This window comes from Kwoniella botswanensis, chromosome 1, assembly GCF_036426115.1.
Source record: "Kwoniella botswanensis chromosome 1, complete sequence".
NCBI lineage: Eukaryota > Fungi > Basidiomycota > Tremellomycetes > Tremellales > Cryptococcaceae > Kwoniella > Kwoniella botswanensis.
In genome coordinates, this window is record NC_088599.1 from 13,737,995 (window position 1) to 13,753,804 (window position 15,810).

Here is a 15,810-nt window from a genome sequence, read left to right on the forward strand (position 1 = left end):
GCACCCGATCTCTCTCTTTCTGGAAGTTTTGCAAACTCGTCGCCGGCACTGATCCATCATGATCACAAATCTACGTCTGTCCCCTGCGACACTCCACCCGCTCAAAATCCATCCTCTCCGATGTATACCACCTTCAGCACGAGTCAGAATCTATCACTCAACCTCCCCTCCCGAACCACCCCATCATCAATGTCCCTCATGTTCTCGATCCATCCCACTTCCATTATCCCCCTGTCCCAACTGCTCAGCACTACTACCATTGCCATCCACACTCTCCCATCATTCAATGTTATACCTATCTGCTCCTATCGGTTCATCCCCCAACGGTCCATTTGATATACCCCGAGAATTGGGTCATTTACCCTCACATGGATTCGGATTGGACAAGAGTGATCTAAGAAGTCGATGGGTGCGGAGACAGAGGGAATTGCATCCTGATAAGTTCACTTCCAAGGGTGATAAGATAGTAGATCTAGCTAGGGAGTTGTCAGGAAGGGTTAATGAGGCTTATAATGTCCTGGGGGATGAACTCAGGAGAGCAGAGTATATTGTATGTCTATGTCCTACAACTTGATTCATAGTCACAACATTAGATGTAACATGTAAGCTATGATTGTCGAGCTGATATGTTATCGTTGTAGTTATCGATATATGATAAAGCTACGGAGGAGACGGATAAATTGGACGATCCAATGATGTTGGCTGAGATCCTCGAAGCGAGAGAAGAGCTCGAAGAAGCTGAGAGCCAAGAGGATATCCAGAGGATACGGAGTGATAATCATGGTAAGTCCGATATACATCATGTGAAACCCTCAAACGAACTAATTTGAATCTGACCCGTGTGTCTGGTCCCGATCGTAGCAAAAGTAGAAGACATAATAGCACAGCTCCAATCGGCATTCAGTGAAGATCCACCTAATCTTGATGAAGCGAAGAATTTGGCGGTGCAGTTGAAATATTGGAGAGGGCTTGAAAATGCCGCTAGGGAGAAGTCGATATGAGGTAGGGTAGAACAGGTGTGCAGTGTTGTATCTTGTCATTGTAATGGCGATTGTAGAAGAATATCACATAGAATCGTTGAAATCGAATGGCATCTACAGCATATATCTCAACACAATAGATCAATGTATATACAATGTATATACCATGTATATACAATGCATGTTCATCATCTTGACGATTTCGTATGACATTCGTATCTCATTTACATACAACGACGATAAATTACAAATACAGATTTACCTCTACATCACCTTCCTGACTTATAATCCAGAACTATAAGAATACACTTCAACCTAAAGCAGCTTTGATGGCCCTCCTCTCATCTCTATCCTTCTTATCTCTTTCTTTCCACTTCACTTTCCCTTTCTTCCCCAACTCCAAACCTCGTCCATGCCCTTTCCCTCTACCATACTGTGATCTCCTCCGGGCATCTTCAATCTCTTTGTGACTATGAGTTACTTTCTTGGCTAACGAAGCGATGTTCTTATTTCTCGAATTATGCGTGTGTCCCAATCCTTTACGATCCAATTTCAACATTGTGGGTATAGGTGCCGTTCGACCCGGTCCATATTTCTTTTCTTCTTCGGAACCATCAAAATCTTCATCAGAGTCTAAAGTAAGATCGATTATAGGTTGACCATTATCATCTATCTCTAGTACTTCTTTAACCTTTCCCTTCTCATCCACTACAGTTGAAGACCCAGATGCAGATGAGCCTGACTCCTCAGGCTGGCTCTGACTGGCTTCCCACCCATCAGGTTTACCCAACCCACCTCCATGCCATCCCAAACGATCTTTCAATATCTCATACCCCTTATTCTCCGGTCCAAGCACATACTGAGGTTCGTACTGTCTTTTAACCGGCGCCGATGGGTTCATTTTCAACAAATTACCTATCGAAGTGGTACGCGATGGTGGTACAGGGGTGGACGATGAGGAATGAAGTAGGGCTCGACGGATGAACCAATCTCTTGAATGGACTCGGAGGGGTTTCTGAGTGTTTGAGCTTGGTAATGTTGACGATGAAGAAGAGGCAGTGGTTGGAATGGAAGTGGATGACGAAGCAACCGATTGGGTGGTGGAATCCTGTATGATAGTTTTGACTTCCTGAGCCATATTCGTATTCGTATCAGTATTGGTAGATGATACATTTGCAGGTGTCCCACTTCCACTTCTACTTTTCGCTAAACTCATGTACCAATCCGCTACATCCCTCCCACTCTCTTTCTTCTCTCCTTCCTCCCGAGTTTTTCCTTTATCCACCAATACATCTACTCCATCATTTGACGACCTTCCCAATTCATCATACTGCGTAGAGGAAATGACGAATTTAGGTGGAAGGACCAATTTGGCTGGACCGTGGGATGTAGGATTTACATTCCATTCTTTCCATATAGTCTCTTTTGGTATGACTCCTCTATATGCATTGCGAATAGTCTCTTCCTCTGTCTCATTTGTTGATTGGTCTTCGATTAGGGATGAATGATAATGCGATGGAGTGGGAAGGGGTCCAGGAGATGATCTGATGATCACTGCCTGAGGAAGACCTAAACCTGCTCGATAAGCTCGAGGAGGGTCTGTCATATCTCACTGGTTGACATCAAATTAGATTGCGTTAAAGTGCTTATTAGTTGGGTACGACATACGCGACGAATTTCAATTGTGTATATGAGGTCGAAGTGTATGATGAAGGATATGAAGGAAAATCAACTGGATCAACTGGATCAACTGGATGACTTGTTAGTGATTGTTGGGTGGCAAAATGGTGACTAATTCGGGCGTAGGTGGCAAACTCCACTTTCAATTGTAAATCGACTATCTAACATGTGAATTTCACGGTCTTATATCGAATATGCATATGCCAATGACCAGAGACAGTTGATGCCCTATAGAGATGAATGTTAATGATGTATAGATGATGTTTTAATATGACAAGATGAATTGTAGATGTGTATGTGCAACTCCAGAATATATATCCCTATCCCTGTCCTTTAGCGACCAGTATACTTCCTTTCTAGATATCTAACAGGTAAATAGACTAAGGTGACGACCGTTGCTCCAAGTTCGAAAGCGACGTCTCCACTATTACCATGACGCAGATTATCAGCCATACAACACTTTATGAACACATGGACGTGATTTCAGATGATTGGAGAAAACGACACTCACGATCCAGCGGTGATCTTCCTGGCTATCCATCCGACCCACCAGGACTGAGACATCGAAGCGACAATGATGGGTATGCCCTATATCGCCAATACATCAACGTCAATACCAATATCACCGGATGAAGCGGGAAAGAGACTTGTACTCACGCATATCGATGAACATATACATGCCAAACCAATAGGTAATTTACCAATCTTATTCCAAATTTCAACAGGGTAAGTCTTCCTACCTACTGGATTACGGAATAACATCGGTTCGATCAACGTTGGTGGGATATACAAGGCAGTCCAATATGACAATACCGCTGAGAAGTTTTCGAGAGCAACGTAGAATGATGATGCTCCGACGATGGCAATAGGGAGGTATATAGCTGTGACGATAACAGCTAAGAAATATCTAGGAACTAAATTCCGCATCCAAGAATATCAGCTGGTTCTTCGTGGTCATCGACGATGAGGAATATTACTAACCTTTGACCAAAAAGGGGATAGCGACTTGACCGCTCAATCCAGCTGAATAAATGGTTGGAGCAGTATTGGCGACTACACTCAAACAGAACAAAACCATGACGAATCTTGCTCCTCCACCTGAGCCTGTGATTTCGAATATCAAATTTGGTACACCAACTTCAGACCCTTCAGCCCATGAGACAATAGAGTACGAGGCCAATTGACAAGCTGCTCCGAGTAGGGTGATTGAGATTATCGGAATGGTAAGACCGAGGTAGACGCAGAGGAATAGGGGTAATCGAGGGGTGTGAGCGGGTAACGAGGTGGTCTATGAACGGATGATATCAGTGAAAGCACTTTATACTGCAGAATGAATGACTCCATATGATAAGGTATGATCACTCACGAAATCACTAGCTAAAGAAGAATACGTGATAGTAAATCCAATCAAACTTGCTCCATAACCTAACACACCACTAGCAGTGACCCCTGTAGCGTCGTAGGCAGCTTGTGCAACAGCTAGGTGAAGCTTGTTTCCTGATATCCCTGTCAGGGCGATGAAGACGACGATCATAATCGGGAATGCGGTGAGTGATACGATATGCAATGCTTTTAGACCGACGAAGGAGAGCTATCCGGAAGGTGTAAGGAATCAGCTGAGCGGCACGAAACGGAAGGACAAAGCTGAATGATATAACTTACGATTAAAGCTATTAGAGCAGCAATCACAATTCCAACGTTATAGCTCATTGTACTATTCGATGCTAATGACAGACATTGTCCAGCTAAGATGGCGGTAAGAGACATAAATCCGATCATGGTCGCGCAATTTATCAGACCGAAGATCATGGCGGGGAAGTATCTATCACATTCAGGAATGGTTATCAGTCAGCTGAGTACCAATGATGTTGCTTTAGTATGATTAGCTTACCCTAAGCCATATCTAGCCTGTACCATCTGCCTCATACCTGTCTTCGGACCATTCGTGGCGCAGTATGCTACTGGTATACCGGAAGCAAGAGTAAACAGGACGATACATGCTGCTGAGGCTCGCCAATTCAAACCAAAAAGAGCTGGTCCAATGACACCTTCTGAAAACTAAGGTGAGAAGGTAAATCAGTCTGTGATCCAGGTGTTCTCCCCAAAGCAAATGCTGAAACGAGAATATGAATAGAACCTCACAGAAAGGATGTTGAAGTTGAAGGCTGCCCATAATGTCGTTTGAGGGAGGTATGACCAGATAGTCAGTGTATCTCGATCCTGCAAGAGTGAACGCAAACCATCAATCCTTTGCATCTAATATAAACGCTAGCGGTTACTCACATCTTCAGGTCTAGGTTCTATACCTCTCTCTTCCACACCATGTTCAACCAATACATCCATACCTCGCTTAGCTAGACCAACAACGCCATTGGGGTACTTTCTATACCTGCCATTCGCAGCGGCTTCTTCGTCATACCGATAATCCGTCTGGGGTAGTTGAGCAGTATTTTGTCCATTCACGTCGGTCGTAGGGAGATAAGTATCTTTGGATCGATCGGAAAGCTCGAGAGCGTCTAACTCGGTGGAAGGTTGTGATTTCGTTGCCATCGTGGGTTGTTCTCTGTGAGTATGGCAAGGAGGGAAAAAAGGAGGAAGAAGGAGAAGGAATATTGGATCTATATATCTATATGTATGATGCAAAGAATCGAGGATTGGAAAATGGCAAGATCGAGTCGGACTTTTGACACTGATGTATTGGAAAATGAAAATGGAAATCCAAAGATAGAGAGAGGCGATCTCTTTCTTTAGCTTTTAGCGCTTAGTTACTTGCCCTTCCTTTCCCTTTTAGCATTTAGCCGACGCAACCAATCGCCCAAGCGGCGATCGCCGACAAGAAATCCCAAGACCGCGGATCAGGTGAGAATTCGAGGGACAACTTAAAGGGACCGTGGATGTTTATGCGTTCATCGAATTGGATGACTGAATTGCGGTAAAATCCAAACTGATATCCAACTGAATGGAATGCAAGGTCTCTCTCTTCCTTTCATCGTAACATACGAACGTGCATACTTCTAGCTTGCGGTGTTGTATGTGTACAGCAAGTAACAAAACAGTAGCTACGATCATGAAGATATGATACACAGCTCGACTCCGTAGCGTTGAGTAATACCACAACATCAAGATGAAGTTTGGACGGTGAGTGGATTCCGCTTGTTCAGTTCATTGCCCATGAACAGAGGCTAAACCAACTTTATTTCGTGATTAGGTATCTAGTGGAAAATCAAACGCCAGAATGGAAACGAGCCTATATAGATTATCGACTATGTAAGAAGAAGATCAAGGTGGTCGCGAAGAGGTTAGGACAAGTGAAAGAGCGTAAAGAAGGTGAAGGCGAGGAGGATGACCAGGATGGTGATTCCTCAGGAGCGGATGATGATCATGGGCCATCTGCTCCTCCGAGAGAAAGACATACGCCGGAAACAATCAAGGGGTCACTGAAGCTGAGGATGACAGCTAGTGGGGCTGATACACCGAGGTTGAATAGGTGGACTGTGAGTATAATCTCTCCCTTTACATTGAATCTTCCTCGTTCTGCGTCTCTGCTTCCCAACGGTACGGGCAAAGGCTACAAACGCTGATACTAATATGGATGTGGACAGTCACGTGCATCAGAACGAAGTCAAAAATATGGATCAACCGGTACAAGTCCCAGACCACCTCAACCTTCTTCCGAGCGACCCATCCCTCCCCCTCTGGACTTGGGCTCTCCAAGTGTCAATTCGAACGAAACCAACGTCCATAAACCCGATCCGAGTCCAAGACCGCAAGATGACTCTTCGCGACCCTCACGATCCAGAGCAGATAGCAGCTCGCGATCTAGGAAGGGGGTTGTGTTCAGTCCTAACCTCAAAGCAGATGCCATAGTGGAGACCACCATCGAAGAGCAATCTGAACATTCCAGACGATCAAGTGGTAGTAACGACCTGATAGAGAGTGATTCCGGTACACCTTTAACCAAGCCTACGGCTTCTCAAAAGGATGAAGTCAGTGAAGGAAGAAGGGGATCGACAACAACGGCTAAAAGTCCAAAATTGTGGAGTCCGAGATTATCCAGTTCTGCAGCTACGCCTAGAGATAGCTCATCGGCCGCTGATACCCCTCGAGGTGTCAAGAGTCCAAGACTGGGCCCAAGAAGCTTAAGTGAGTCAATGGTCCCCATAACACCTACGTTGCGATATAAGATGAAGACGACTGATATTTTGGATCAATAGGATCAATGACATTGCCTTCTCCTGCACTACCACTACGTCCTGCCGGTCCACCAGTACGTACAGCAGACAACTTTGACGATCTGTATAAACAGCTCGAACAAGATGAGAAGGATTTCTTCGACTTGTTAGAACACGAGCTAGACAAAGTTGAGAATTTCTACGTGGCAAGAGAAGGGGAAGCTATGAGGCGAGCGCATGATTTGAGAGATCAATTGAGGGAATTGGCAGAACATAGGAAAATCTATCATGAACTGTATCCACATGGAACACCAGAATGGGAAACCAAAGTACAAAGAATCTTACCAATTCCTCAAGCCGCTACGAATGTTCCTGCGTTTAATAAGTTTAAACAGAAGCTAGGCTTAGGACCTCCAGATACCGATGTGTCTCAGAACGGTACAGGGAATAATCTGCAGGTTCCCGGTACGCAGGGACCGAAAAGATCGAATTCACCTATACCGATGATGTCTGAGAACGAACGAAGTAGCTTGAGGGAGGCGATGAGGGCCGATAAAGACCATCAAACGTATAATCCGGAGAGGTATCAGAAATATAAGAAAGAACTGAAATTAGCTGTGTTGGAGTTTTATAGACAGTTGGAACTGATCAAGAATTATCGGGTGAGTGCGTCAAGTGCGAGAATATCAAGGTGTCAACCTATCTCGCAAGGGTTCTTTATTAATCGATTGATCGGAACTGATTATCTCGTTCTTGTAGATCATGAATCTTACTGGATTTAGGAAAGCTTTGAAAAAGTTTGAGAAGACCACTAAGGTGAGTTTTTTGTTTTTTCCTTCTCCTGCTGATTGCCATATGAATCTGCTGAGCTGATGGGATTATGCAGATCACATGCCTGGAAATGTACACCGACGAACGTATCTCAAAGGCTACTTTCTCCCAATCTGAAGCTATAGATGGATTGATCAAGCAGATTGAGGATCTATATACGATACATTTCGGTGAGTTGTCTAATCTGCCCCAACACCCACCTTGGCCAGCACAGCTGATCGTGCTTTGTAGAACATGGAGACAGTAAACGAGCGAGAGATAAGCTCAGGCGGCAGACTACGGAAAAGACTGTAAGTGGATCACTTTTTTCTCATCCAGCTTGTGATTGAGATGTCGCTTATCAAGTAATCGTTCCATGATATAGCATTACGACTCTGTATTCAGGTCGGGTATTATGATTGGCATCGGATTACCTGCAGCCGTGTTCGCTTTGATTGAATGTGAGTCCCATCAATTTTGTGCCAATCGAGTCCATCAATACTGAAATGTGAGTGTTAATTCAGCAAGCAAATCCCACGTCCGAGAAGAAATCCCAGTGTGGGGAGCGTTACTTCAAGTCTATGGTGGACTATACCTTCCTATCATGTTTGCGATGCTATTCCAATTGAACTTGGGCGCCTATGTCGCTGCGAGGATCAACTATGAGGTGAATCATATACGTCTTAGAAATGCCCATCTCCAACATGCTAATTCTGTTTTCACATAGTTCGTCATGGAATTGACTAGACCCACTATTGATTATCGATCTTTCTTGGAGGTAAGTGCGACATGTCTGGACATCGACTGCCGTATTTGTTCTTTGGCTGACTTAATTCAATGAAAATTGTATAGATCCCCGCATTCCTGTTCTTAACGCTATCATACTGCTTCTATTTTACCTTCGCTCAGATTGGAAGCGAAAACGTGTCTCCTACCACGTAGGTGATTCATCGTCTATGTACTTCCTATGCTTCCCTTACTGATCAATGTGATGGTATGTAGCTGGCCTTTAGCTTGGCTGGTCTTTACCGTTGTATTTTTCCTAAATCCTCTACCGGTCTTGAGAAGGGGTACGAGATACTGGTTATTGAAAGTTTTATTCAGAGTTATCACACCTGGATATAGTAGAGTCGAGGTGAGTGAGACCTCGCACCTGTGTCGATCAAGATACCCATTACAGATAGATACGTCGACTGACAATGCAGTATCATATAATAGTTCATTGCGTTCTTTTTGGCCGATGAACTCAATTCTCTAGTCTATTCAGTCCAAAATTTATATTTCTTATCTTGTGGTTGTAAGTATCGTCTTGTGCCCTCCTTCATCTTCATGATCAAGCTAATCGTGACTCGCTCGATGTTATTATAGATGCCAAACATTGGCCCGCGGATGTATTCTCCGTTTGTCATTCTGGTAAATCATGGCCTTATGCTTTATTAGCTTGTTTACCCGCTGGATCACGTTTCATCCAATGTCTGAAACGTTACCATGATTCGAAGTTGAATATCCACTTGATCAATGTGAGTAGGGAATTCTACGCCTTTCCGACCTTTCATCGTCTTGTAGCTGAATTTTTCGCTTTGCGTACAGGCTGGTAAATATTCAAGTGTGATCCTTCAACAGTGTCTATTCGTCTATTGGAGATCTAGAGGTAGTCTCATCAACGATAAATCATTGATTGTCTGGCTTATCTTCGCGATCATAAGTGCAGTGTACACGTCAACTTGGGTAAGTTGGTTGTATGTGTTTTGTGGGAAAAGTCATATGATGCTAATCAACGATGAATGATATAGGATCTCGTCATCGATTGGAGTTTGTTCAGACCTCAGGCGGGATTGTTAAGGAAGGATTTAGGTTATTCGCAACGATATGTGAGTATCCTCTCATGGGAGAAATTGGGTTCGGGGCGTTGCCCTCTGCTGATCAATATATGTATAGGTATATTATCTAGCTATGATTAGCAATGTCTTCATTCGGTTTGTATTCATCTGGTGAGTCAATCGTACACCCCGATAGAACACAGAGACAAAGCTGATATCGTTGCCATTCTAGGTATCTACCTCTATCGACGAAGAATGTCAGATTAAAATCATTCTTCTTCGCTTTGGCTGAGATGATGAGAAGATGGCAGTGGAATTTCTGTGAGTGACCTTACACCTAAAACATCTTGCCCAAGCGTACTAAGGCTGACCTTCGTTTCTTGTACGGTATAGTCCGAGTGGAAACTGAACATCTAGGTAACGCCGATGCCTATCGAGTCACACGTGAAATCCCGTTACCCTACAGGCGAATCAACAATGACTCAGATGAAGATGGGGATCAAGAGATGGATGGCGAAGTCCAGAAAGAGAAAAAGAAAAATACGTTGTCTGTACATCTGAATCGACTGAGATTGAGACATAACATTAGACAACATCAGAATACGGATGATGAATCTTCAACTCCAGGCCACGGACAGGGAGAGGGAAGAGGACCTGATGCGTTGAATGCTGGTCCGAGAGGATATAGGGCAGAGAGGGATTATGAAGCTAGAAGACCGGGTGATTGGAGTGGGGTGAATTCGCCTAGAGGGGGTCAGGCTGTTTGATCTGATGGCAATTGGTTTGCTTGCTTGGGATGCATACAACAGGGATATATCTATAGTTATAGTCACAGTTTGTTGGGTTGTGACCACAATACTTTTACCGTCATATATCATATAATCTATTGCATTTTATCCGATCTCGATAACATTTGTACAGAATGTATATAAAAAAAATTCATACATGCATACATCGGGGATTCTGCCAATCCGAATGCTTCACATCTTTGTTCTAATCTTCTGTTGAAAACTCCTTTGTTGGTAGTTGGTTTGTATACACACGCTTCCAGGGACAAAAGAGTAATAAAACCACCTGAAAAAGTGAAACTCCGGTAATAGCGATCAATTTCAACTGTCATTGTCATTGTCCTCAGGTCATCACCATCATTTAATTCATTCACACAGCTACTACTAACCGACCAGCAAGTGATGAAGGTCTTTTGTTTCTCTCACGTCTTCAAGAAGTCCAAATGAACAATACAGCACAATAAACGTATGAACGAGTCACTGATACAGTATGATCCCATGATACTACATGTTACGAACAAAGCTAAAAGACACAAGGGGCGTAACAATACGAGTGTTATATCGCACAGACTAACTTATATGATCCTATATGAGCCCGAGTGGAGCGGGGTCCAGAAGATCAAGGTTGAGTGACATATCTACAATCGATATAAACACGAATATTGAAGATCAATATCGCAGCCATCATACAGAAGAGTACAGTATACCGTCTTCTTGAAAAAGCAACAGAAGTTGCTTGTTGAACATCTATTGATTTTAACATCGATAACCCTCAAAAATCCATCGATCAAATGGGAGTTTGTTATTCCACCGTACGTCACACTTCACCCCCTAATCATCTCATACACACACACCACTTTTTACCCTATTTATTCCAGATCACTCTCAATCTCACTCTGATACCACATCCCACTTTTTTGTATTTGCTAATGTCCAGATATTCGACATAGCACAACTCTGCAGATTGCTGTTGTGACGATCCATGTTGTGGTCCAATTTGCGATTGCTGTTGTGATAGAAGTAGAATATATCCTTGGGGTCCAAGAGGTGAGTCTGAATATCTCAGCTGAAATCTCATTCATCTCATTCCAACCTCGCTTGAATAAGGACAAGGATAATTTGGGGGTGGGGCGTGGATAGGTCGTGTCATATATAGATGTGTGGACCGGATTCGCGGCGTTTTAGATTGTTCCTTCAGTGTACTGTAATATCCTGACCTTTTGAGTCATTTGTTACTACTCCAATTTTGATCGTGCATTTCTTTTCTTTGTCATCACTTCTTCACGCTTCGTTCTCATCACTCCCTCTTGCCCCTCACAAAAAGTGGTTGTTTTCTCAAACCGAAAGCGTCTTCAGACTTCCCTCCCGCCTCCTGAATTCCAATAACCCGAAAAAGATCTTGTAAGTTCACTCCTCGTCTTGGTAGTCAGAGTGATTGGCTGAGTTATCATATCAGGGCTGACAGACCTAACAGTCTTTCCACCTCCTGTACTCTATCCTACCCCGATCGGTCCAGCGCCAGGTCCCATAATCGTCCAACCGACACCCGTCCAGCCGCCACTCGTCTCATATCCTTCCACCGTCTCTCAGACGTTCGTGCAGCCAGTCCAAGTTCCCACCTATCCTCCTCGACCTCAAATCTCACAGTACACCTCCCCACCTCAGATACCTCGATATCCCTCGCACTCCCAGCAAGGAAGCTACATTGGTCCTCAGGCGGAACGTCCTGCTCCAAGACCCAGTTCGAGAAGCGATCGAAGATACTCAAACGATCAGTATCCCCACCATCATCGAGATAGGAGATACTCATTGGAAGAAAGGGTGATAGCTGGCCATTCACCCAGAATAGACCCTAGGAGAGCGTTAACTCCTGAACCTCAAAACCACTATAGACCTAGAAATCATAGATCTGCAAGTACTTCTCGCCGTATACCTGAGCGTCAGTATCACAATCATCAAGCGGTATTTGAAGAAGAAGGTACAAGCAGCTCTTCAGCCGAAGAACGGACGACAAGATACGTGAGACCAAGTCACAGACGAGCAGCTAGTACTTCAGCTCAACGACAACAGCAGTATCTCTCGGAGCTCGCCCAAGAGAGGATACCTGACCCTCCTAGAAGGTCGTTCGATCATTCCTCACGAGATTATCTAGTAGATATCGATCACCTTCATCCGCATAGTCATCAGCTTAAGTAGGTATGATGACCCATCAAGAAGGGAACAAGTCAATCAATCAAGACCAAAACCAAAATCCAGGCTCAAGGCATACTAGATCTTCTAGTATAGCTTCTAATCGACCATCAATCAGAGGCCACGGTAGAACACCTTCGACTGATCACCTCATGGTCCCAGAAAGATTAGATACTTTACCACAGAGAAAGAGAAAGGAATCGTTAGATACTCTACGTAATCATCCTGTATCGGAACACAACCCTACAATCGCCCATTCACGCAATCACCATCAACCTTCTCCCACTCTATCAAGGGACACTAAAACGCCTACCCCACGCCAAAATGAGCTACACACATATGGTCAGCAAGAACAACAGCAGAAAAACGAAATCAAACCCTCTACAACCAAAGGAAAGGTTTATCACACACCTAAACCCATCTCGAAGGAACTACCTGCAGAAAGTAGAAAAGAACGACACAATCGTGTTCGTAAATTATCTTCAAGGGAAGTACTGTATCCTACACCGGAAGCTGCCAAGGAAGCTTTCAGAGCTGAAAGAGCTATAAACCCTCCTCCAAAGCATCGTAGACCACCTACACCATACACTTCTTCAAGGAGGACATCGAGTGTGCGTAGGGTGGAAAGTGATCGATCGATCAGATCTAGGGTATCATTCGATTCTACCAGATCAAGAAAATCAAATAGATCCAATAGATCCAATAGATCAACTAGGTCAGGAAGAACATATGATTCCGATTCCGATTCGGATGGTACAATGGGGAGTAAATGGGAACCTTCATTTGGAAGTAACGTAGGAATTGGACCTGCAGGAGAAGCCATCGAGGTTATTGGATTAGGAAGGAAGAAACCTAGACACCGAACATTCAATGCTGGGATGTTGAAACCCGCTTTGAGAAGCACATCAAGATTGAATTCAAAAGTCGATTTGAACGAGAATGTACAGTCATCATCGACCAAAAGAGAAAAACCATTACCTAGTAGACCGATGTCCTATGTCGCACCTCTCGTCAATTCGTTATCCAAAGTTACCGCTCCGGTTGGAAAGAAAATCCAAAAGAGATCTTCACATCAGCCTACCTTTACATCTTTTGACCATAACGATGATAACTTGCTGGGAGCTTCATCCTCTGTCAACCCACTTTCTCGAAGTGTATCTAGGAATAATGGCAATGAGAATGGAATCCGCTCACTCTTTTCATCACTTTCCCTAGGTCCCAATTCGAGCACGGCCTCCAGTTCACGACATGATATAGGCGACAGCAACTCATCTTTAATTAACAGTGGTGTGGGTAACGAAACCAGATCTACCTCGATTGCTCCGTCGTGGGCATCCAGAAGACACTTGATCTCACCTGCGGATGACTTGCATTCGTACCTTCGTTATGCAGAGGTTCAGTCCTGGGACAGATGGCCCCTTACCCCTGCGTCTCAAAAGAGAGGTCTGGGATTGTGGGGAGGTAGGCGATCGCTGGGGTTTGACGAGATGAGCTGGGAATGGCATAGACGACTTGGGCTGGCTGAAGAGGCCAGAATCCAAAGGAGGTTGCTGGGAAGTTGGGAAATGCAGAGAGGGTGGGAGAAAGGAATACTTGATTGTGAGCTGTCGGACAAGAAGTATATAGCTGCTATGTGGCGGAGATCGCTGATAATATTTCGCCACATAGGGCTTGATGAGAACGTACCGAAACATCCTATTGATATGGCTAATCGATGGGGCACTCAGTGAGTACTGAATCAGCTATTCCATGCATAGCCATTGTGTAAGCTGATACGTCCTCCCTGTGTAGAATATTCGCTCTACCTGCTGAAGGGTTCGATACCCTCGAATTCTTCGATGAATCGATAAACCAAGCTGAAGATTATAGTTTACTAAGCTGGGTGACCGGAACAGTGAGCTATCCCCGCCGCTCCGACCAGAGGAATTTTAAGCTGACGTTGCACTCGAACAGCTCCTACAAACCGCCGTATCCACTTTACACATGTTGCGATACTCCTCTTCGACGTTTACATTCCATCTAATTCCTTCACCTAGACCACCACATCTCCCACATTCCTCCTCACCGCCTACAGCCAGGGGTAAAAACCATTTCCTGTGGGAAGGCTTCGGTACGATGGTCTTAGTAAATAAGAATAATGATATTGATCGAGCGATGATATTAGAGATCAGACCTCCTTCTGTCGTCAACTCGAGCGTTATGAAAGAGTTCGCCAGAGGTAAGAATAGTGAGGGTTGGTGGGGATTTTATGGAGATACCTGTGTGGGTGAAGTTGGTCAGGCAAATTTGCTACAGGCTCAGGTAAGTCCATCTCCAGTGGAAAAAAAAAACTGATAACAGGCGATGACCAATGATATGTCGTGCGTATAGGTATATGACGATTGTATACAAAACCAATGTTATTTCTTCGCGGTGACAAATTTGAAGTATTGGGTATTTGGTCAATTTGTGAGTCGCCCGAAGAACTCGTACTTTTGACAGGTCTAAACTTGACCATCTCGATGGCAGAATTCCAACTGGTCTCGATGTACCGTCAGTCCAGTGATCCACCGTCAAGCTAGAGATCCATCTTTGATGCAGTGTCTTACTGCTTGGGTTGTGAGATCTGTTGATGAGGTGAGTACAATACGTTCCTAAGTGATCAGATCTAATAATGAAAATGATATAATCTTTCGTTAGCGACCACGAGCTGGCGAAAATCATAGCATCATGTCATCTCAGCTACCTACTCCACCCCAAGAGAATGAACGGGAACGTGGAAGACATCGAAGATCACAATCACGTCCATTTGATATACCCTCTTACTCCGAGAACCTTCGATCACGAAGATCCAATTCCCGATCTTCATTCTCCTTACCACCAAATCCACAAGGATACGATTATTCCGCGCCTGCACCTTACTCTCAACCCAACATCGGTCCAACACCCGTATATCCAATCACTACGCCCAATGGCTCGCAGACTGTATTCCCGGTGAATATGAATATGAACGTATCCAGCGATTATTCTTATGGATTACCAGCTTATTCTGATATTCCCCATCCTCATCCTCAATCTACAATGTCACCTTCACCTTATAGTCAACCTACCCCTGGACCAGGAGGGATGATGTTTCCTCAATGGAGTGGAATGAACGTCAATGGAACTTCCCGAGCTCTCAGTCCTGCGCCTCCGCCTCAACATACTGGTACGCCCATGCCGTACAATTTCGGTAATAGTTGGTATGGTGGTGGAGGAGGCATGTTCCCTTGGGCAGGGATGATGTGATCGTTGTGGTTCTCTCCCTCATGTGTATCTGCTTGTGATTTGTTGTTATCATTTTCTTCACTTTCTGGTCTGAAGGAGCGAAAAAAGAGAATTTAGTAGATCT

General features: G+C 44.3%; 5 protein-coding genes across 5 annotated transcripts; 3 read left to right on the forward strand and 2 right to left on the reverse strand.

Moving 5' to 3' along the window:
• Positions 1-58: 58 nt before the first annotated feature.
• Positions 59-1,001, forward strand: L199_005192 (Fe-S protein assembly co-chaperone HscB; the record flags this gene model as incomplete). Its single annotated transcript, XM_064890906.1, has 3 exons — positions 59-550; positions 642-783; positions 862-1,001. 3 exons carry the CDS (start codon positions 59-61, stop codon positions 999-1,001), a joined length of 774 nt encoding a protein of 257 aa, XP_064746978.1.
• A 289-nt stretch (positions 1,002-1,290) lies between these two features.
• On the reverse strand, positions 1,291-2,586 carry L199_005193 (uncharacterized protein; the record flags this gene model as incomplete). Its single annotated transcript, XM_064890907.1, has 1 exon — positions 1,291-2,586. One exon carries the CDS (start codon positions 2,584-2,586, stop codon positions 1,291-1,293), a length of 1,296 nt encoding a protein of 431 aa, XP_064746979.1.
• A 407-nt stretch (positions 2,587-2,993) lies between these two features.
• On the reverse strand, positions 2,994-5,210 carry L199_005194 (uncharacterized protein; the record flags this gene model as incomplete). The annotated part of the gene is made up of 9 exons (XM_064890908.1): positions 2,994-3,084; positions 3,172-3,248; positions 3,318-3,574; positions 3,642-3,948; positions 4,027-4,251; positions 4,323-4,482; positions 4,552-4,718; positions 4,803-4,880; positions 4,944-5,210. The coding sequence occupies 9 exons, from the start codon at positions 5,208-5,210 to the stop codon at positions 2,994-2,996; spliced, it is 1,629 nt and encodes a 542-aa protein (XP_064746980.1).
• Positions 5,211-5,784: 574 nt separating this feature from the next.
• L199_005195 (uncharacterized protein) lies at positions 5,785-10,229 on the forward strand (the record flags this gene model as incomplete). Its single annotated transcript, XM_064890909.1, has 19 exons — positions 5,785-5,798; positions 5,869-6,154; positions 6,263-6,803; positions 6,875-7,494; positions 7,592-7,648; positions 7,719-7,833; positions 7,895-7,953; positions 8,028-8,103; positions 8,167-8,309; positions 8,370-8,420; positions 8,495-8,580; positions 8,645-8,777; positions 8,861-8,939; positions 9,011-9,162; positions 9,233-9,370; positions 9,436-9,513; positions 9,581-9,633; positions 9,695-9,783; positions 9,856-10,229. The coding sequence occupies 19 exons, from the start codon at positions 5,785-5,787 to the stop codon at positions 10,227-10,229; spliced, it is 3,144 nt and encodes a 1,047-aa protein (XP_064746981.1).
• Positions 10,230-11,041: 812 nt separating this feature from the next.
• Positions 11,042-15,707, forward strand: L199_005196 (uncharacterized protein; the record flags this gene model as incomplete). The annotated part of the gene is made up of 10 exons (XM_064890910.1): positions 11,042-11,062; positions 11,201-11,297; positions 11,707-12,442; positions 12,523-14,039; positions 14,109-14,166; positions 14,232-14,334; positions 14,394-14,741; positions 14,811-14,888; positions 14,949-15,056; positions 15,120-15,707. The coding sequence occupies 10 exons, from the start codon at positions 11,042-11,044 to the stop codon at positions 15,705-15,707; spliced, it is 3,654 nt and encodes a 1,217-aa protein (XP_064746982.1).
• Positions 15,708-15,810: the final 103 nt, after the last annotated feature.